Raw genomic sequence first — 23,162 nt, forward strand, 5'->3', positions numbered from 1 at the left:
AAAACACGGAGTAATTCAAGAAAACACATAACATATTCCAGACAGCTCCCAAATGTAGGGAAAGCCCAGCACCTATATGGTGACCTGGGTTATTTTAAACGACAGGCTTTCAAAGATGTATATATTTCACACACATTCTCCCGGCGTCATTATATTTTCTTAAAATTGCGAGAGTTGCTATATTGATGTAGGAAGAGCAATACAACTTTTAGAGGGGATTTTATCCTCTCCTGAGACCGAGAGATGGGGGGCCTCTCTCATGGTGGGCCTGGTTGAGTTTTGCTCCTATGCAGGAAATAATATTGGTGAGAATATAGGACCAGGAGCTGTGGCTGTTTTCCCACACTTTCCAAAAACCTACACTAACAGGATGCCCTAGAGACTGAAAGAACTTTGTCCAATTTGCCTGGCAGAGCCTTCCCACCTGGTCTTCCAGCGAATGGTGTTTATAGTTCTACCACTCAAAGGCAGGGCACAGCGAAAATATCTTCTGGCCACCAAAACACAAGCCCTTGCTGGAGTCAAGAAATCGGAAAATCAGGGTTTAGAAGTAGGGCACGCTTCGGGGAGCGAGGGGCAAATGCCCCTTCTGTTTTTACCCTTCTGTTTTCACACGTTCTTCGATTTTTAGGAGTAAATGTGGGTTTGAGGGGAGCTTCCCTTCCCACCCCCACTGCCATCCCTTGCAATTTAATACCATGCCCGCCAGGAACCTTAACCTCGTCATTTTAAAAAATGAGATAGCCGTGACCCGGAGTGAACTTGTTGAGTGTAAGTACAGCAGAGGAAATTCTAGAGTCCATGAGCACCGGAGCCTTGTCCAGCGCAATCCCTCGGTGCACACCGGTCAGTGCGCGGCCGTGCCCACCTGCGCGCAGACACCGGGTGCTGTGCGCCCCGGTCCACTCGCCTTGACCTCGGCCCGGTGTCGCCGCCGGCGGTGCTGGGCCTTCCTCGGAGGACGAGCCGGTAGCTCCCTTCTAGCTGTCTCCCTCCTACCTTCTTCCCAAACTCAGCCATCCCACCGACCCCCTGCTCATCCCACTTTTCCAGATTTCTTCTGCCATCCTCTCTCCCCCATCCCGCAACCTTCTCTCCAGCTTCCTGCCTTCCTCCGCAATCCCTGCTATCTATGAACTAACTCTTTCCTCACCCGTGCAAGGCCTGAAAGACGGTCACATACAGGCATATTCAAACTCACACCCTGCAAGCCTCGCCCCCAAACAAACCCAGGCGTACTGTCCTTTGTTCCATTTCTTAGGCCACTTTCTCTGTCCCTCCCTCCCTTCCCGTCCGGGTTTACACACACACAGACACACACACACACACACACACACACACTCCAGAACGTTTCCCCGACGGCTCCCCGACGCCCTTGCCCTTCCCCTCTGATTTATGGGAGCTCCCGGTTTGGCGCGGATTCCCTTTTCTTCTCCTCCTCCCCATCCTCCCTTCTCGCCCTCCTTTCCGCAGTGGGAGTGCTCGCGCCTGCTGATCAGTCTGCGCCTGTCCGAGCGCCCTGCCCGGCTCGCTCTCCTGGTTTCCTTCCCCGGGCCCCTCCTCGGGCTCCCGGCTCCCGGGCCCGCGGGCCTGCACCTCCCGCTCCTGCCGGCTTCCCCGTCGCCCCTGCTGGCTCCCCCCGCGCCCTCCCGAGCGCCGCGCTCGCTCCTGGATCGCCCGCCGCGCTGCCGGCTCGGCCGCCCGCCCGCCCGCGCGCCCGCCACTGTGCAGTGGAGTTTGGTGGAATCTCTGCTGACGTCACGTCACTCCCCACACAGAGTCGGAGCCGAGGGAAGAGAGAGGGATGAGAGCGAGGGAGGAGAGAGAGAGTGCGAGAGCGAGCGAGAAAGCTGGAGTAGAGCGGAAAGAAACCGCCAGTGACGGCTAGATTCCGGAGGCCGCTGCGCGCCCTTGGACCCCCCTCGGAACTTGGCACCCTCGGGAGCCCCGCAGTCCTCTCGGCCCGGGCTTCTCGGGCGCCGGCGGTGCAGTCCGCGTCTCGGTTCGCTGGGAATCTCTCCGGGACGCGGCGGGACGCGCAGACTGCTGCTCTCTCCCGGTAGCGGGTAAGTGGAGGCCGTCTCTCCCGCAGGGATGTGAGATAATGCGAGTTTGGAAATTTGTTCCACTTTGGAGAATCTTCACCGAAGGTGATTTGTGGCTGTTGGGGGCTGTCTTTCCCCCCCGAGGTAACGCAGTTGGCAAACAGACCTTGCAAAGCCCTGTTCCTTTGGTCCCCAGCCACAGACGCTAACAATCTATGGGGTGCTGAAGTCGAGTGGGAAGCGAGACCATGGCTGGCATTTAAAAGGAGGTATCTTCCCTTAAATCTTGGTGCCAACACTGCAGGGACAAATCCTCAGACGGAGGATTAGCATTCTCAAGATAAAGGGCCGGGTACAAAGTTTCAGCTACTGGAAGATTAGCCCCCTTCCCATTGTTACCAATTGGAAAAAAGATTCCATCTTAACTGGCAGTTAGTGACCTCTCAGGCCCAAGCGAATTACCTGGGAGCCAGGCCTGAATGCCAAGCTCACACAATTACTTCGGATTATAAATCCTTTAAATTGATTACCAGTCAACTCCAATCTTGCACTTTGGGAGACACATTTTAAATGGATACAGGGGAGACGACTATTTTCCAACCATACAGTAAGGAAAAAATTATGATTCTAAATCTGAGAAATATGTTCCTCTTTTATTACAATTTAATGATTTTCTTTTCCTTAGCAATTTAGATGTCAAGCCATCATAGGGTCCTGTGATTTTTATTTGTGCAAGCAATATGTCTTATTAAACTAAATTAAAAAAAAACTTTTACTACCATGAATTAAAATAATATTGGAGTTCATACATCCTAAAATATTTTATGAAAAATTAATTTGATTTAGAGATATTTCCTCACATTCTTTTTAGGCCATTAATAAGAATTAAAGTTGCTTTTAACATCATTTTGGAGGAAATCCATCTAAAAATACAAATACCAGTTATGTAAAGGAAACAAAGCATGTAAGCAATATAGGCTGAGGATTTCTGTTGATATTACATAAAATAAGCATCCAAAGTTTCAATAATCAAACTTTGCCTAAAAATGAAATAGTTACTTCATGTATGAAATGTTTTGCTCTACCTCAGCAAAACAACACTTAAATTATTCAGGTGCTTTGTTCCTCAAGTTGAACATGTTTGTCCCCAAGTGTTCCTAAATCACCAATATTAATTGGTTTAAAAGAAGGCTTAAACTGCTAAAATACAGAACTGTGTTAAGCATTATTTTAATTTCCTTAAATGATTACCCACTGCAAATTAATTTACTGAGTAATCTCACTAATTTAGTTCATTTAAAACATATGTTCTTATCATGTTTATTTTTAAACTTTCATCAAAGATTTTGTTATAGGATAACAATGTGAATGGAAAGGAGGGAAATGTGAAAGGATGTGGAATTATTAGGACTATGTTTCATTACTACAATTTCATCTTATGGCAATCATCAGAAATTATTTTTAAGCAAATTGTTTTATTTCTTAGGGCTTGCCTGCTTGCATTAGCCAGTGTGGTTCAGGGTGTTCCCATTAGCTGTGTTGTGCTTTTTAGTGAGTTCACAATAGAAAACTCAAGTTGACCAAAACAAGACTGCCTGGCATATACATTCCAACCAGGACATGAACTTTTGGGGTGAGAACAACTTCCCAACAGGAAAAGTTGCTCATCTTAATTTGTGAGATTAGCCACTGAAGCCCCTCTCTAAATCCCGCAGCCAAATTTGTCTTGTAAGACTTGTCTTGACAGGGCAAGTTTAAGGATCAGCAGGCAAGAGGGAATTGGAGGTCTCTTTTAAAAAATTACCTTCCCCAGTTATTTAGATTCAATTCATCTAGCAGGTTTGGTCATTATATGAGGGGGAAAAAAGTGCAAATCTCTGGACTCATTTTGACTGCAAAATAAATCCCCAAGTCACAAGGACATGTAGGAGTGAGCTAAGGAACATGCCTTGACCTTCTTTTCAGTCTTTAGAGAGGAGTTCTTGAAGATTTGTTTTGTATTGCTTTGTTTGGTCTTCAGCACTGAAGCGTGGGAGTGGGGGGGGTGGGGGTGGGGAGAATGTGTAATAATCGACTGACTTTACACTGAGCAATCCGATCTTTCTCTTTTGTAGATTTTACTATTTTAAAAAATAAAAACTATCTGCGGTTACCATCTGCAAAGCTCTGGCTACCGGCTAATAATGCAGCCAATTCAGAAGTTTAAAAAAAAAAAAAGATTATCGAAATGATGATGACATGCAAATTTTCCCCGAAATTATCATAAGTAAACATTTGAAGTCTGGACTAATAAAATCCCATCTGTGTTACTTCATATCGAGTTAGTAGAAAGCTGTGATAATGAATTTTGTAATATCTCACGAACAGACATCTCAATCAGGGACTAATCCTGTGATTTTACTGCAGAATCACTAAATCTGGAACCGCCAAACTGCTACTTGTGGGCCCCCGGGCCCGCCAGGATCGGCAGAGCCCCCGCCCGCGTCCACCCGCGTCTCCAGGCGGGTGGGGGAACCGCCTGGAGATCCCCACCTCTAGGATCCCCAGGCCGCTGCGCTAGGCAGCGACCTTGGCCCGAGGCCCCTGGGTCCCGGCTCCTTCCAGGAGAGGCCGAGGAATCTAGAAATGAGACTTAGGCCAGAGCCAGACCCCCAGCTCCCTGCCCAACCTCTGCCCCTCGAACAACCAGGCAAACGCCCGAAGCCCCAGCCCTGGATCCGAGCGAGAGGTGCCCTCCCGCCATCGGCGTACCCTGGTTAGCGTGGAGCGAGGCAGGCGCCGAGATCCGAGGGGTGGGGAGCTGGGACCTTCATTCTTTTCTTCTGTCTTTAAAGCAGCCGCCGCTCTTCTACCCACCCCGACAGAGCCCCCTCGCCACCCACCTCTCCCGGTTTGCCTGTGGCGGAGAAGGGGGCGCACATTAAACGCCTGGCTCGCTGCGTTGTGGTTGGAAATTTAAAAAAAGATTTGGTTTGCCGGGGAGGAGAAGGGGGAGAAATGGGGGGAGCCGTTCTCTCAGAGCTATTTCTCTACCCTTGGCGAGCAATAAACCCTCCGGGGACGTTTGCCCGCTCTCCTCAATCTAACTCACTCCACCTCGGTTCCCCTACTCTGCGATCTTAAATCATACTTTAGGGTAAATAAATGACCGGGTGAGTATCTCCAGGGGGAAAATGTGGCTAAATATGGAAAAGTGGCTTCTGATAGAAGAGAGGCCCGAAGCCAGTCCGCTCTGAGCATCCTAGGCCTTGGAGTCCTGTTTGTTTCAGAATTACAGAAAATCGAGGTGGGGGTGGGGGGTTCTATCTAGGACAGGAACAAGTTGACTCTGACACTCTATAAATGTTTACTGAGCTTCAACTAACGGACAAGCACTGTGCTGGCCCTCGCACGCAGCTCCCCACGGAAAAAGTCCTCTTCACCAAAATTTTGTATCCCCCCCCCCAAGGTTGTCCTCGTGTTCAGACGGGCTTTTAAGCCTGACACAGGCACCCTTGTGAGTAGTTCCACAGCTTGGGTTCCCAGAACGCGGTGGCTTTATCGGCCAAGAGCCCCTGGACCCATTGGCGGCAGCTCTGTAGAGAGATCCACCCCCCCACCGCACACACACACACACACACACACACACACACACTTTGGTAAACATTCAGATGTCCAGGACCGGGGGCAAGAGTGGGGATGAAGCCAGGCTCGTGCTGCCAGAGACTGCCAGGTCCGAGAAACACTCCTGAAACCTAGTACGGAGAGGCGCCTGATGGCTTGTGTTGAAGTCGTCTGCCCCACAGGTAGCCTCCTGCGAGCCCTGTGCGCCCGCCCGCCGCCGCTTCTCACAGGCCTCCTTCTCTCGTTTGCAGGTAACGGGGAATGGAGACCAACTGCCGCAAACTAGTGTCGGCGTGTGTGCAATTAGGTAAGAGTCGTTTCTTCCGCCAGGGTCACCCGACCTGAGACCGCGCCACGCGAGGGCGGCGAGAGGGCACTGGTCTTATGGCGAGGCCCCGCGAGGGGCGCTTCCCGGAGGGGCCGGCCAGGGCAGGAAGGAAATCAGAACCTGGACGCCGGGGGACTCTCCTAGTGGGGGGCTGTGGGTGGGGAAGGAACCGCGCACCGCGTCTCCAAGCCTCGGGCCTCCTTTTCGCGGGAGCCGCTGGTAGCCCGGGAGGCGCGGAGACAGAACATCGCCCTGCGCCGGGTTGCCAGACGGCACCGAAGACTGGTCCGTCCTCCGCTCTTTCCTCTAACTGGGTCTCTGCTCTTTGTCCCTCTCTTTCCTCGTTCCTGCCTCCCTCCCCACTCTCTTCGACACCCCGATACTTTCCCCCGCCGTCCGGGGCGTCTCTCTCCCTGCACGTGGGGCGGGCGCGCGTGGCCCAGGCGTGCAGCCGGCGGCCGTTGAATGCCTCTTCTCCAAAGACTCCGAAATCAAAAAGGTCGAGTTCACGGACTCTCCGGAGAGCCGGAAAGAGGCGGCCAGCAGCAAGCTCTTCCCGCGGCAGCATCCCGGCGCCAACGGTAAGACTTGGAGCGAGGCGCAGGCCGAGCGCTGGGCGCCTGCCTCCCGGCCTCCGGGGCTCGAGTGAGGCGCACGCGGGCGAGGCCGCCAGACGGGGCGCGCCTGCTCGAACTTAAGACACTTGGCCTCGGGTTGGGACGGGAAGCAGCCGTCCAAGGAACGTTAATTCCTTTCCCGAAATTATACTGCACTCCTGAGACCCATCACCTCTCCCTCTCCCTCTCGCTCTTTCCTGATGATCTCCTGATGTGTGGCCTGATCTACGCACACCCGGAGCTACCTCCGTGCCTCTAGCTGGAGTAGAAAAGTGGTCCAACAGCGACCTCTGTCGCTCGCTACGTCCCACTGCATGCAGCACCAGCAGCGCCCACCCCGTCCCGGCGGCCCTCGGCCGCGCCCCGCCCAGGCTTGTGTGTGCGGCGTTTACCGCTGAAGGCCAGCGCGCGAGGCTTGAGTTAGCGTAGGTTTGCCCCGGTGGCTAGGTGGAGGCGCTGACAACAGCCCTAGGGAGCCGGAGGGCAGCGACTGCGCGCAGCAGCTGAGGGTGGAATGGAGTGTGTGACCCTGTGGCACCACCTACCTGTGGTGCTGGTTGCAGGGTCTGGGTTTTGGCGGTGCGATCGATGGTCTGGTTTCACTCTGGAAGAGTCAAGGGCTATTGCTCGAAGTCTGCACGCTTGTGTAAAACTTACAACGTCCTCTACGCACAGAATTGTTGAATTGAATCGTGGTCTTTAGGGGTGTGTGGGGGGGGGGAGGGGTGGTTGAAGGGACAACCTTTCCTTAGGAATACAAGAAAAACTCAAATTTGCCGTTCGTCTATTCTCCATGTTTTCCAGGCTCCTTAATAAGTAAGTGCCTATTCTTAGAAGGTTGTTGACCTTTGATAATGTGAGGACATAACCACACACACACAGACCTCCGCCCCTAACCACCACTTTCTGGATTAAAATGTAAAGATACTTATGTAATATGTGCTAGAGGGGGGCGAACTGGGACCCCCGCCAAGTAAACCTGCCAAGAAGAAAACAAAGACTCCGCATTGGGCTTCCCAGTGAATCGGAGAGAAAAGCACCATTTGTTGGAATAAAACACCCAAAGTGGTATGGAGCTAACCGGCCTCCACACCGCGAAATATCGCTAGTTCTCCTGCTGGGCCAGTTAAACGCTCACTTGTCCGGGATTAACCCCATGGGGTTAAATGGGGCCTTTCAGAGATAACGTCGGGTGATTTCTGTCATTAAGATTGTGTTAAATTCTTCTTCTGTTTGATAATCGGTCGTAAAAATAAATTATTACACCGGAGTATGTTTGGGATATGGTTAAAAATCAAGAGCAGCTATGACTCCCGGAGAAAATGCTTTGTGCGGGTTGAGCCCTGGCTCCGGCCGGACTAGCGGAGCTCCCCAATGTCGCTTCGCACAGCGCGGGCTGGCCGCCGCCCAGCCGAGGCTGACATTTCTCCTGCTTTCGGGGCCGAGAGATGCCAAATGTCTCTTCCTATTCTCACCCGCATCTACCCGTTTCTTGCCCCCAGGAATGGTTTTGAGGACAGGTGGTTACCACGGGAGTTTAGGTCCTCTTAACCGAGAAGCCTGAGGTGGGATGTGGGCTTCCTCGGTGGGCAAGAAGTGGGGGAGAGCCGAGGAGTCCTGTTCGCTGCAGTCACATCCTGGGCAGGTGGGCCTGGGTGTTTTGCTTTTAATAATCAGCAAGTAATTAAAGAGCTAGAAATAATAAATGACTTTTCTTAACCATTACGTTCAGGCCCGGATTATTTTAGTGCTGGGAAAGGCTCTTCTCCACACAATAGTGTGTTTTCTGCCTTTTGAACTGAAGAAGAAAATTGCTGCCCAAACATGTTTAATACCATTAATTAAGAAGAGACATGTGATAGGAAAAAATGCTGAAAATCTTGATGTTATTGGCTTCTAGGGAATTGGGTAGACCAAAAATGTCACACGAGTGGGCAAAGCTATATAGTACCAGTGAAGGAAGGTTGCCAGAGTCCCCTTACTGAATATAAGTAAATTTAACTCGTGGGCTATGCAAACTCCTAGCCACAGCTTCCTTTAAAAAAAGAAAAGATTTTTTTTTCCTCTTTAACTTTTTAATAGGTTTTATTTGCTTTTAAAAAGAAAAAAAATGTTTATACTGACATGCGATTTTCAAAAAGGGCCATGATATCCTATTATTGGCCCTACCCTCTCCTCATTTCCCTAAAACACCCTGTCCTCACTGAAGACTGAAAACGTTCTCTGAGTTGACAGGGTCGACCTCCTGGAGGCCCCGACTCTGTGTCCCATCCCAGTCGAGTCCCCATTTTCTTGATATCCGTTGGAATGACCCAGCGTCTGGCTCGAACCCTTAAACGGGAGCGGGCAGGAAATAGGCTGAAGACCTCCTAAAGCCAGAGGTTTGAGAGAGGGTGGAGAGAGGAGTGGCTAGGTATGGTAAGTGAAGAGAGGAAGAGTTGACAAGTTAAACAGTACCCTTCTCCCTTCCCCCCACTCCCTTACAGAAGGGGCAGAAGCCCGCTTGGAACGTCTCCCTAGAACAGACGTCCTTGGCTTTCCTTCCCTTTGGGTGTCCCAAAACGAGTTTCCGTTTGGAGGAACTCAAAAAGTTGTCTTGACCTTCAAGAAGATGGAATGATCCTCCCCTGTCAATAACCTTTTAAATTTCTGGTTAGTGACCCTGGATTGGGGGCTGTAATCCACCGACCTGCCGAGATCGGTCCCGGCGCCTGGCTTCGCGACCAGACCTGGGGCGGGTATCTTGCCCGGGCCTCCCCCGGCGACTCGATTAATTTTTAAATCGTTCTGGCTAAGCGGTTGAGCTCAAAGTGTTCGCCTCGGGCCTCTGGAGCACGCAGACTTCCTTCCCTAGGGACGAGAACTCCAAGGCCCCAACCGCGACACACACCGCCTCCCAAGGCAGCAGCCGGCTCTCCGTCTTCCTCAGAGCACCCGGGGTAACCCCGACGCCTTGACGGCCGCAGAGCCCCATTCATGCAATCACCAAGTGCTCGCCAAGCACATTCACCACTGATTCCTAATGCCCCCCAAAGCAAGTCACCCGATTTCTCTACGCCAAACGACTTTAATGCTAACAAGCAGATCCTCAAAAACAGCCCAGACCACCTCTAGCAAAAAGCAAAATCGTGCTGCGTGGGGCGGCGCTTGGACCTGAGCTTGGTCAGAGAGAAAGGGGGGTATTTAAACGGGCGGTGTTAATCTTAGTGCTAACAGCGGGAAGGGGACCAGGACGTGCTGGAGGAGAGTGAGGAAGAGCGGAGGTGGGGAAGGAGAGCATTCCTTTTTTTTTTTTTTCTACTCACAACCCACCCCGCGCCAAATCTGCAGTTTATCCGCAGAGCTGCCTCTCCTTTGTGTGTGTGGATGTGTTTTCCCCAAGAGGGGAAATTGTCGGAAAAGTAGTCAGCCCCCAGCGGTAGGCAGTCTGGACCGGTTGCGTTCTTCGGTGCCGACGCGGTGCGCGCTCCAAGGTGCGCAGGGCTGGCTCTGCAGTTAACCCGCACCGCCCGCCAGTAATATATGCAGCAGTTGTTAGAGCGACTCCGGGGAAAAGGAAATGTATAACGAAAGCTTATTCGTGAGCAGGAATATACTAATGGAACAATCTGATGTCTTCTTAATCCTATGTAAAAAGCTTTGTCGTCTTCCTAATATTGACTGAATGGGTAATTAATGGCTCTTCATCTAGGCGAATACCCTATAATCCAAAGATAGGCAAAAGACAACAAGCCCAAGGTAGAAGACAAAAGGCCCAACTGTGGTCGCCACCCTCCTCCCTCCCACCCTCCACTCAGGGTCTTCAAACGGGAAAGTTTCCTCTCAGGAGAAAAAGGCAAGAGTAGAATATACATACCTTTCCCGGGCTAGATTTAACCACAGAACCTGGCTGCCCAGCTCCATACTCCACTCCTCCGTCTCTCCCCCACCAGCCCTTCCTTCTGCGTTTCTTCTCAGTTCCTCTAGAAAGCGCCCCCACCCCCACCCCATTGTGGCCCAGTTCAGCATCTTTCCCCCCAAGGCACCCATTTTTCATTTAGGGAAGCGATTGATCACAAAGGACCAATATATGAGGTCCTCTGACTCGGGCAAAGAATTAAGTGCCTTTCTGAAAACAAGATAGAGATTCCATTCTTCTACAACCCAAGGCAGACAATCGGTGAGGACTAAGGTAGTTGGGAGGGGAGGAAAGAAATTAATAGGAGAGGTAGTAGGCAAAATTATGTATACATGCTAAAGAGTGATCAGGAGTGATGGAGTCAACTCCACTGTGAGGATCTGACATGAAGAGTGCCCAAGATTCTCTCAGCGTGTTTTTAACAGGCTGACATTTTAATTTAAACCTTTAGAAGTAATATATTACTTGGGTTACTACAATGAGGTGGGTTCCTTTTTTTTTTTTTGGTCAGCTGACAGCTTTTAAAATATTATTTCACTAGGGAAATAAAAGCTTCATCTCAGATTATAGGTGGGTATTTTTGGATTTATGTGATTTATGGTCACCATGACAACTAATGCTGAATGTTAGCTACCAGCATGTCTGGGAGAGGGGAAGACAGAAAGAAGGGGAACAAGAGAAATAGAAAGGGAGACAGACATGAGCAGGAGAGGGAAAATAGAGAAAAAATAAAGAGAGAAGCATTTCAATCTAGTTTTTTTTTTAAAGTGACTTTAGTTAGTCCCATGTCACTTCTGTCTCTCTGGACCTAGATATTGATGTTTATTCATTCCTTGTCTCTCTTATATCCCATACACAAGTATGCCATTCTCTTTATTTTTCCACATGTAGTTGTGTTCTGCGATTAAATGAGCACCTAATAAACCTGTGGCATTAAAAGGCTGCTGTGAAAAGGCACTGCAGCATGTGGGGTTACTGATTGCAGCGCCCCCACTAACACGGCCCAGAGCTTCCTCTGATCCCTGGCTCTTCTCTTCCCCTGCCAGTATGGAGTGACCACAGACTTGAAGTGGTTGTGTGAGGGACAGAGATATGGGTACCATTTGCAGGGACCCAGAGAGGATGGGTGTTGCTCAGTACCTCTGCAGACTTCTGATTCTGAAAGAATCTGCCACTTTTTGCAAACCTGCACTTTTAAAAATGCATTTAGGGAACTGGGGTCACAATAAACCTTTAATTTCTGGGTGTTCCAGCTGCATGGCTCAGGTCAGGGAACAGCAAAGAGGCCCCTTCCAGCATGATTTGTGTGCAGAGAAAAGCCAGGCAGAGGAAGGAGGGGAGGCAGTGCCACTTCTCGGGCAAGGTGCAAGGTCTCCCTCTGAGCTCTGCACCTTACACCGCCTGCTCATGCACACACACACACACACACACACACACACACACACACACACACACGCCTGTCACGAGCCTTCGAGCTGAGTCTGGCAGGATCTCATCCTTGAGCTAACCTGGACCGTAGCAAGACTCCCACCCGTCTATGGCCTGACAGCGCAAGGAGACATCTAATTTCACTGTCTTTCAGATGAGCTTTGAGGACAGACTTTTTTCCCCCAGAGTCTCAGTCACTCGCTTGGGTCCCAGTTCACATCTCTGCTGCCCGCTGCGGAGAGTTTAGCGGTGCTGCCTAACCCCTCTCATCTCGATGGCCAGAGGGCCTTTGTGCAAGTAACACTAAAGAGTGTGAAATTAAATAAGACCTTAAGACTGGTGATCGGTGGCAAATACCAGCTAGAAACATGCCTAACCCTGCGTCACACATTTCCCTTCTCAAGGGTCTTTCTTTGAAAGAATAAGCAAGAAAACCTGATCAAAACGATATCTTCTGAGTAGAAAATCCAAACCCACCCTGGGCTTCCTGACCTCTCCCTACCCCAGCCATGCAGCGTCCCTGGACCAACTATGCTGATTTTTTATTTTTATTTTTTTCTGGAATGACAATTTCTGTGATGGCTGCTGAAGACATAGTCATTTCTTTTAAAAATATGTGTTTATTTGTTTGGCTGCACTGAGCCTTGGTTGTTGCATGTGGGATCTAGTTCCCTGACCAATGATCAGATCTCGGCCCCCCTGCAGTGGGAGCAAAGCCTTAGCCACTGGACAACAAGCAAAGTCCCACAGTAATTTCTAGAACCAGCTAAAGAGTGGGGTGGGGGATAGGTCACGTAATAGGAGTGTTGAACTTGCAACATACTCAAGATTCCCTTACTTCCAACTCCTTTCTCGTCTATACTGCCCATTCCTGTGCACCCACAAGTTTTTTGTAGACTAAATCTAAAAATTGCCCACCACCATTCCAGTTTTAACTGAAAAGTGTTTCTTGTACTACACACTTGCTTTTCCTCTTCTAGACTTTTCATGTTGGAGCACCCCTACCAGCCATGGAGTGAACATGTTGGGCCTGGAAGGGGTGTCACCCAGTATCAATGTGTAAAGGGATTTGAAGATTAGGAGGGAATTGAACCTCTGGCTAGAAAAATGCAAAGAAATACCTCCCCTGCTCCGTTGCGGGGGAGGGGAAGATAAATTATGTACATTCATTTTTATCTACAGAGGGGTATATGCATGATTTTGTTTTCACTTAACCGGAGTTCTTCAAATAATTTATCTCTCTTTGTTCTCCACTTGACTTTGCAGTGAATCACTGCAGTTTAAGATTCTTATCTTTTTAGGCTTTCAGGCTGATCACCAGCACTTGCAACATCTCCTACACTTTGGCACTATGAGGAGCTCCCACTTGCCCTTGGGTTTTTCACCCACTTTGGAGTTTAGGTTAGGTCCTTCATATGTGTGTATTTGCCTTGAGGAAAGTTCTGTTCATTGACAAAGCCAATGAGCTTAAATCAACATTCCATGCATTTAATGAGAGATGGGCTTAGAAATCTACATGGCTCTGTGGAGCTTCTTGGCTCTTCTGAGTTTTGAAAACCATTCAGAGCCTTCACCAAAAATTGTAACTCCAGGATTTGAAACCTGAAGAAACAAGGAAGAGCGTATGTTCACTGTGGAGGAGACTCTTTCATTCTCTGATGTGATGTGAGTTTCTTTCTGATATGAAGGCATGAGCATGTGCTGTTGTGGGGACTGCAGCTATGCCGAGGTTTAAGAAAAGGCATTGGAATATGATTAGTAAACATATTGGGCAGAAAAGAGCTGGATTCTTATTGACTTAGTTATAGGTCATCGGCTGTCAGTGCAGTGGGAGGAGATATTTACTTTACGCATATACTTTATGATCTTGAGGGAATTAGAGGAAATTCAATAAGAAAATGGCTAGAAACATTTAAAACCCTTATTTAAAAGACTTAAGCAAATTAGAGTCTTATCAGATTAAAAACCACTACAAATGTAAGAGCATTGTCTTCGGTGAAACACTGGGGGGTCTGAGAAGGAGAGTCTACCAAATCTCAGGGATAAAACGCGTCATTTAAGCGCCCGATAATGAGCAGAATGTAAATTAATTTAACCTTCTTTACCAACAGGCTGCTTATGTAATATGTATAATTTAGTGATAAGATTTCAGAACCTAATATAGCTGGATGGATGAGCCTCAGCTAATGCAGACCTGTCACATCGGCATGTGTTCTGCTCTGAGCAGGTGTGTGTGTGCATGGAATAGGGTTAACTGGAATAAAAGGTTAAAAAACCAGAAATGCTGATTTAAAGCCTCCTATTCAGAAAGCTCCTTCTGTTAGCTAAAATCTTCTTACACTAGGATGATACTTTGGGCAGAGACTAAAGAATTCTCATTTGGTCCTTTGGACTGCTCTCAAACTTGTTTAAGATGGGGGAGGAGTTGCAGATACCATGAAGTGGGGGAGCAGGGCAAAGGAGAGACACATAAGTTACAAACATATTTGTTGTCTGCTTTATCCACTCTGCCTCAAACTGAATGAGTTTCTCAATCTTGGGAACAAGGACAAGGAGGGAGTTTTTTGAAGATACCTCATACTGGTGTTGCAAATCATTGACTGTAATGTCAAACAAATACACATTCAGGGATGATAACACTAACTCCACAATAAAGCAATCATCAATGCAGAAACCCAGGGGAGATTAGTTTGTGCTCTTCAGCTGACCTAAGCCAGAGGACAAAAGGACTTTCACAAATTATTTTGAATGATATCTTTGGATTTATTTCTTTAATTTCTGTGGAAATAGTGCTGTAAAGATTTACATGTCCCCAAAGGTGTTTTTTCCTTTTGTCTCAAATAAATGAACAAGGCTTTATTTTTCCTTGCGTGTCCTCCTAGACTTTTGCCCTTCACCCACAGCCTACTTCTCTGCCTGCTTGGACTCCAACAATTCAAGACAGCCTTGAGCTCCCTAGGAATAGAAAATGACTTCAGAATTATCCTTGAAATTGGTTATTTGGCAACATTCTTAATTGTATGGAAATTCATTAAAAGCATATTTTATATATAACTAGCTCAAAGTTGTTGATTCTACAGGCTTTATGGATTTGAATCTGATTGATAATAAAGTAAACAAAAGAGTCAAATTTAAAGCAAGATTCTCTGTTGGGTTAGGAGGTGCTTAATACAGTGTATAAGGAATTTGAAAGCCCTAGGATATGTGTCTTAATCAACGTTAAGTAGAATGGATAAGCTTTCAGCATTTTGAAAATGCTGGGTTAGGGTTTCTATTCTATTATGTGTTTTCTGTCTGGGGACTAATAAGCATTACAGAGAACGTGATCTGAGGCGACTTTTTATTCTTGTATAAATCCAGAGTGAACCACCAAACAGTTGTTCGTTTAAAGTCAAGGTAATTTTCTTTTGACGGGTCCATTTGCTTCTGATTTCTAATTTATTAGCCTCTCTTCCCAGGGCTGTCTTCTTTGCAATTAAAGTAAAGCTTCTTCAGATTAGCGCTGCAGCATTCACTTGACAGGTTGTTTGGAAAATTTAAGATCGGAAAGATGATTTGTTGGTGTTTTAAATTTTTTCTGGTTTTAAGTAGTATGTCTCCTTTCCTTGCAGGGGGAGAAAAACACCTCTCGGTAGGGAATGAGTGTAGTGAGACACAAAAGGGGAGGGGGGTGCTGGTGCTTTGTTGATCCTCGTACCCCTCAGCCTTCGACCTTTCCGCTTTTTTCCAACGAGCTTTTTACTCCCAGCCTCGTCTTTCTACCTCCCCACCAGCACTAAAAGCCGGATCGTCTTGGGCCGGGCCGGAGCAGAATTCCCGGGAGCCGGCGGGTGTAGACTCTGCGGGCGCACCGAGGTATTAGTCCGGCCCCGCACATCTGATAGGTGCAGACAGGATGGGCCCTCCGTCACGGCTCGGGGGCTCCTGATTGGTGTGGAGCCACGTCACTCCAGCCGGCGAAGGGTCTGGGAGGAGGCGGAGGCGGGGAGGGTTGGGGAGGGCAGCGGCCGAGTGACGTCTCGGCACCAGGAAGCCCGCCTCTGGTTTTAAGATGTTAGGCCAACAGGGAAGCTTGGAGCCGCAGAACTGGTCCGTCGCTCGTCTGGGTGCTGGGAGCTGAGCTGCGGCGAGGCCAGGCTCGAGCTCTACTGCCCGAGGGGGTGTGCGTGTGCGCACCGCGGAGGGTGCGCCCAGAGGCCCGCGCCGCTGCCGCCGCCGCCGCCACGGGAGATCTAATATCAGCTACCTGTCCCTGTCACTCTTGACACTTCGCTGTCAGGGCTGCCGCGCGGGGGGCGGGCAGAGCGCGAACGGCGTTAGCTTTCCTTATTGGAGGGGTACGAGGGGGAGGGAGGGAGGGGAGAAAGGGGTCTTTGCCCACTCTTGTTTCGCTTTGGAGCTTGGAAGCCTGCTCCCCAAAGACGCTCCGAACCATTCTCTCCTACCCACATCCCCATGTCTCTCCATTGACCCGCTGACTTTCGGCCGCTGGATCCTTTCGCTTGAGCCTTCGCAAGGAGCCGGGGGGCGGCTCGGCTCCAGGACTCCGCGCGGGTTGTGTTCCTGGCTCTGCCCGCGGCGGCCACCGCGAGGAAACTCCGCGCCTGGAGCGGGAAGCGGAGCAGGCGGCTGCGGCGGCCACGGGGCTTCGGCGGGGCAGCAACCCAGGACTCGTAGGGCGGCGCGCTCCTTCGTCCATGAACTGCATGAAAGGCCCGCTGCACTTGGAGCATCGAGCAGCAGGGACCAAGCTGTTGGCTGCCTCCTCGTCCTCCTCCTGTCACCATCCTCAGCCGCTGGCCATGGCTTCGGTCCTGGCTCCCGGTCAGGCCCGCTCCCTGGACTCTTCCAAGCACAGGCTGGAGGTGCACACCATCTCTGACACCCCCAGCCCCGAGGCCGCAGGTAAGGCGCCGCGCGGCCCCGAGGAAGTCGACCCCTCCTGGGGGAGGCGTGGTGGGAGTGGTCGTTCGGCTCGCTCCCAGCAGAACTTCCGGAGCCAGGGTTGTATGTACCCCGCGTCCCTACGCTCTGCATCGACTGCCCGGCCTGGGGTGGCGCGAACCATGCGAGTCGTTCTGCACCGCCCCCTCCCCCCATTACGACCCTGACCTCCCTTCCTTTTTCTGGGTCACAAAAATCCCAGCATCTCCGTTCTAGACCTTCAGAGGCTGCCTCCCCCCCCCCCTCCTCCCCAACCCTTACGCGGTCCCTGTTGCTCTCGGCTTTCAGCTCCCAAAAAACTCCGCTTGTTAGAAAAATAGGGGTCCTCCTTCCTGCAACAAAACTACGCCTCAGAAGAACGGGCGTTTTTGTTGTTGTTGTTTTTTTTTCTTCTTCTAAAGGGCAGAGGAACTTGGGTGCCTCGCCGAATCCCAAAGCGTACTTTTCCTAGCCTTTGGAAACCGCATCGATATCTGAGCTTTCTACCAGGGGGAGTTGTGTAAAACACGCGCGTGTGGGTGCCCCGAGAGATTTGATGTGTCCGCGCAGAAGCGCATAAATACAGCCTTGAAAGCACAGGCTATAAAATGAATGTGCCGTTGCAGTGAGATAAACATGTAAATAAAACGTGCGGCGCTGGGGGAGGGGAGATGGGCGCGCACACCCACACTCACGTCTGCACACCCCGCAGACGCAGCGCTTTCCGAGGCCCGGAGCGGCGGCTCGCACACTCCTCCCCAGCCAAACAGCCCGGCTCTGGCCTCTGCCGCCTGGCCCAGTTGGCGTTGGCGGGCAGCAGGTGGGCATGCTGACGGGGACCTCTGTGTTTCGTTTTCAGAGAAAGATAAGAGCCAGCAGGGAAAGAATGAGGACGTGGGAGCCGAAGACCCGTCCAAGAAGAAAAGGCAAAGGCGGCAGCGCACTCACTTTACCAGCCAGCAGCTGCAGGAACTGGAGGCCACTTTCCAGAGGAACCGCTACCCGGACATGTCCACGCGCGAAGAAATCGCAGTGTGGACCAACCTAACGGAAGCACGAGTCCGGGTAGGAGCCCGCAGGGAGCCGGGGAGCGCGTTGCCGGCCCTGTAGATCAGGAGGGAGGGTGAAAGGCAGAGCCGTCCTGGAGGGCTCGAGTGGGTGCCTTTGCAAAGGCAGAAGGCCTCGCGGCGGCCCCAGTTGCGAGGTCACAGCTCCCTCTTCCGAGACCAGCCGCGAGCCTGGAGCAGGCGCCGGCAGCGGCCCGGGCTCACCGCCCCGCCACACAGCGCGCTCCCAAACGGGGCCGCGTGCATTCCGCTGCACAGGGCTTTGTGTTCCCGGTTTGCATTCGCCAGAAGAACGCTAATAAAATCCCTCCCAGGCCAGGAGCTGAGGACAGGCTCCGACCTGCGCGCATTTAACAAGGAAAACCCGCCTGAGACACGCAAGGGTTGGCCCTCCATGGAAAACTTTCGTGCCCGGCCTAGCCGGGCCTTTTCTTTACTCGGCTCACCCTCGTCACAGGGTCTTTGCGGTTTTTCTGCCACTCAGTTCTCTCCCACACCCTATCCTCGGTTTTGTGATCTGCGGAAGCAGTTTTAATACAGAACTGCTATCCTGTCAGTCCTCTTAGAAAGAAAGGAAAAAAGAAGAAAAACTTTTCTATTTGATTTATTTATCTTCTCTCAAGAGACTGTTATTCACACCCTTCCTCCCAATTATAATAGTTTTATTAAAGAAAAGGCTTACCTTTGTAGCAAATCTGTGCTTAATGAATTGGCAAAAATGGACTTAAATAAATTACACGGTAGCAATATCCTGGTTTGTGCTGGTCGGTGGAAAACTCCAAATTTGTTAGGATTCTGGAAGTAGAAAACACATAGCAGGATCCAGAGGTTTTGCTGTTTTAAAAAAAAAAAAAAAGCTCTGGATGGAAAAAGAGCCCCCAGTTAGAACTGGGAAAACACTGTATAGCACTAATGTAAAGAATAGACCAAAATGCGCTCCCAAAGCTGAGAGAGGAAGGCATTCTCTGAGTGGCATCTGTGTAGGGAACGAGGCTAAGCTAGTGGATATAGGAACCAGGATGAAGTTGGAAATGGTTTTAGTTTAACAGCGCAGACCTATGTTCAGGCCCGGGCCGCGTGGTTTTTGCGCAAGGTCAGTTTCTCGTTAGCTTTCCTGCGCTCGTGGGGAACGGGCCTCGCACGTACTCTTCTCGCCTGGGCAAAGTTTAGGCGGCCAGGGTAGAAAAGGCAAGTAATTTAAATGAAAACAATCTATGGGGTCTCCGGAACCCTTTGGAAAAACCCTATCCCACCCTTTTCGGCTTTTCAGCCGTCCCTCGCGAGTCCCCTGCCGCCGCTGCGCTGGGCTCTCGCTCCCCTCTGCCTGCCTCCTTCCAGGCCCGCTGCTTGTCCAGCCAAGTGGGGAATGAAGCTTGCTTTTTATAGCTGTCGGGTGCAAAGAGGAAGGGGGATAAAAAGGAAATCGAGAATGAAAGGGAAAAAGAAAAAAAAAAAAAGCGGATTAGGCGTCTGGGCCTGGCTGAGATGTGTAATGTGAAACATCACCGGTGTCAGCTCGGAAATCTCGGGCCAGGCCTCACTCCAATACACAAAAGCCGCCGTCTGGGGCGACGGGCGGGCCCGATGTGGATTGAGAACGGGGTTGCGTCTGGGCCATCGGACGCGGGAGGGGGCTGGCCAGGCTGGGCGACCGCCCGCAAAGCCCTGCAACTAGGCTGGGCTGGAGCAGCCCCGGGCGCGCGGGCCTGCCCTGGGTGGGCGGAGAGTGTGAAGGAGCGGAGCGAAGGGTGGGGAAGGCTGTAGGAGCGACTCGCTCAGGGTTCCCGGAGATTTACACGCCAAACTCATGGGGTTTAATGAGCTGTCGGGGAGGTGGGCTTTTGCTTTTTATTTGGTTCTTTCGGCTAGGCGAGGAAGAGGGTCGCGGCTGGGTGCCTGATGAGGGCGCTCGTTCTGTGGAGTAGCGGGGCGGGAGTGAAGATCCGAGAGGGGAGGAGGGGTTGTGGGAGAGAGCGCGGGCCTCCCAGCCCGTTGTCCTCATCCCTGGGTCTGTGGCTTTGGAATGCAAGCAAGTTTGCAAGGTGGCCGGGGAAGGGTTGGGCAGAGAGCCCGCTGCTCCGCATTTATTTTGCAGTAAGTGTTTTTGGCCCCTGAGGAGGACCGAGGTTAGTGAACACACCACCCGCAGGCCGCCGGGCTTTGAGCTGGCTTAGAGTTTGTGGCGCGACTCAGAGCCCGGACTCGCAAGCCTGAACCGGTCGGGGCCTCTGTGTTGGGACGGGGTTCTGGCAGCTTGGGGCGCGGGGCAAGGGAGAGGGGTGGGGGCGGCTGGGGAAACTTGTGGCATCGAGTGTGTACACTTGTGTGTCGGAGGGGGAGATTGCTAGTGCTTTCCGGGAGCAGGGTTTTGCTAATCCGATCTGTGGCGTTTGTTCGCTCCTTGCCCTCCATCCCCAGGTTTGGTTCAAAAATCGCCGGGCCAAATGGAGAAAGCGGGAGCGCAACCAGCAGGCCGAGCTGTGCAAGAATGGCTTTGGGCCGCAGTTCAACGGGCTTATGCAGCCCTACGACGACATGTACCCAGGATATTCGTACAATAACTGGGCCGCCAAGGGCCTCACTTCGGCCTCCCTGTCCACCAAGAGCTTCCCTTTCTTCAACTCTATGAACGTCAACCCCCTGTCGTCGCAGAGCATGTTCTCCCCGCCCAATTCCATCTCGTCCATGAGCATGTCGTCCAGTATGGTGCCCTCAGCAGTGACCGGCGTCCCGGGCTCCAGCCTCAACAGCCTGAATAACTTGAACAACTTGAGCAGCCCTTCGCTGAATTCCGCGGTGCCAACGCCCGCCTGCCCTTACGCGCCGCCGACTCCTCCGTACGTTTATAGGGACACGTGTAACTCGAGCCTGGCCAGCCTGAGACTGAAAGCAAAGCAGCACTCCAGCTTCGGCTACGCCAGCGTGCAGAACCCGGCATCCAACCTGAGTGCTTGCCAGTACGCCGTGGACCGGCCTGTGTGAGCCGCGCCCCACTGCACGGGGATCCTAGGACCGTGGATGGGGCAGTTCTGCCCTTGAAAGACTGGGAATTATGCTAGAAGGTCGCGGACACTAAAGAAAGAAAGGGAGAGAGAGAGAAGATATAGGGAGAAAAGGAAACCACTGAATTAAAGAGAGCTCCTTTGATTTCAAAGGAATTTTCTCAACGTCTGACATCTTTCTCTAAAAGTATTTCCAACAGTTTGGAGGACACACAAATGTTTGACTGGATATGACATTTTAACATTACTATAAGCTTGTTATTTTTTAAGTTTAGCATTGTTAACATTAAAATGACTGAAAGGATGTATATATATCGAAATGTCAAATTAATTTTATAAAAAGCAGTTGTTAGTAATATCACAACAGTGTTTTTAAAGGTTAGGCTTTAAAATAAAGCATGTTATACAGAAGCGATTAGGATTTTTCGCTTGCGAGCAAAGGAATGTATATACTAAATGCCACACTGTATGTTTCTAACATATTATTATTATAAAAAAAAGTGTGAATATCAGTTTTAGAATAGTTTCTCTGGTGGATGCAATGATGTTTCTGAAACTGCTATGTACAACCTACCCTGTGTATAACATTTCGTACAATATTATTGTTTTACTTTTCAGCAAATATGAAAAAAATGTGTTTTATTTCATGGGAGTAAAATATACTGCATACAAATTGGTCTGGATTCTTTCTGCCCTCCTCTGTCACCTGGCCAGGGTTTCTCAGTCACTACTTCCTAAACAAACCAGTTCCCTCTGCCTGCCTAGTTAAATACACAAGGCAGCAGTACTTATTTAAATTTGGTAGAAATAAATTATAGTCATTCATCAGAAACTCAAAAGGAAAAAGAGGCACTCAGGAAAAAAAAAAAAGCTGCAAAGTCTGTGCTTGTCTCCCAGATTTTTCTTTGGCTTAAACCCAAGGGATTCCATTATTGCTAGCTAGCAAATAATATGAGAGAAAGAAGAAAGGAGAAAGAAATATAGAAAGTACCTTAGCTTGGAATGACTCTCAGGTTTACTCCTTTGGGGAGGGAACCAGCACACCCAGTAAATTGTTCTGGAGAAGTATGTGTGTATGTATACATGTACAGTTTATATACATTCCTCTCAAGAGGAATAGGTCTATAAGTTTACAAGGAAACACCTCCAGTTCAAAATATTTAGGCCTCCCCGTTTATCTTTCAGGCTTAAGTAGAGAGATTCTTCATGTTATATTACATTACTATTTCCAAATCCTTTTGAGACATTAAAAGAAACAAAGCCCATTTCTAATAACCACAGCCCTTTAGTTTCTCAAAGAGCCCAGGGGTTGAGAGGTTAGAGTGGAGTTTCCTGAGTCTTGTCGAGCAATATGTAGTTGAGGCAAAGGTCATGCTCCCCGTGTTTTGTTTTAAATAATATTGACCCATTAATTCTAAACCTGCTTGTTCCTGAAATTATACAGGATTATAGTTTGCAAACTGCGGGACAATGAAGCAAATCAAGATGAATTACAGCCCTGGCCCTCCCTCCCATCCTCTGACATCTAAACGGGGAATGAGGTCGGTGTGTTTAAAAGCGCGTTAAGCACCCACTCTTCTTTTGTTGGCGATTTTCACCTTTTTTTTTTTAATGTGAAATTTAATTTTGTAACAAACAGTAGCAAATACGACTTAGTCCCAAAGACTTCATAACCGTGGCGCAAGGGAGGTCGGTGTGTTGGGGGCGGGGGTTTGGAGGGGAAGTTCTGAGGTCTTCAGCTATTAGGATCACTGCCCCTCCTCCTCCCTGCGGTGGGCGACGACGGCAAACACCACCCTGGGGAATCCGGAGCGAAAAGTAGCCGCGGGTTTTCTGGGGCCGAGAAAACCTGTGTTTTTGCGCTTAGGTTGCTTTTATCTGACTGAGACTCTACCTATAAGCTTTTGGAGCTCAGACACTGAGTCTTTGTTCTGCATGCGACTGCTGCTGCCACTTAAAGAGATCGCAGATAATGTCCCCGATTTAAGATCAGTGCTTAATGCACATTAACTTTCTTTCTTTCTTTCTTTAAGCTCTGCCTCCGACCTGCGGAGGGATCACGCGGCAGTGGAGGGCAGATAAAAGCCCTTTGGACGAGGTTCACCTCCGTCCTTGTTGTTCACTTGAGAGCAGTGGAGAGGAAAACGGTCCCCACGGGCGGACTTTGGCTCCTGGAGCCGCGGGGCTCCTCGGTCTCAGCCTCGCGGAGCCTCCGCCGGGCTCGGGGGCGGGGGAGGGGCCGCGGGGGAGG

At 50.2% G+C, this 23,162-nt stretch overlaps 1 protein-coding gene across 3 annotated transcripts; it reads left to right on the forward strand.

The window, feature by feature from the left end:
- On the forward strand, positions 1,474 to 21,588 carry PITX2 (paired like homeodomain 2). 3 transcript variants are annotated; one of them, XM_018049158.1, is made up of 5 exons: positions 1,774 to 2,066; positions 5,900 to 5,955; positions 6,420 to 6,557; positions 17,702 to 17,907; positions 20,328 to 21,588. In XM_018049158.1, exons 2-5 carry the CDS (start codon positions 5,910 to 5,912, stop codon positions 20,889 to 20,891), a joined length of 954 nt encoding a protein of 317 aa, XP_017904647.1. In that variant the 5' UTR covers positions 1,774 to 2,066; positions 5,900 to 5,909; the 3' UTR covers positions 20,892 to 21,588.

This window comes from Capra hircus, chromosome 6 (genome assembly GCF_001704415.2).
Source record: "Capra hircus breed San Clemente chromosome 6, ASM170441v1, whole genome shotgun sequence".
Taxonomy (NCBI): Eukaryota; Metazoa; Chordata; class Mammalia; order Artiodactyla; family Bovidae; genus Capra; species Capra hircus.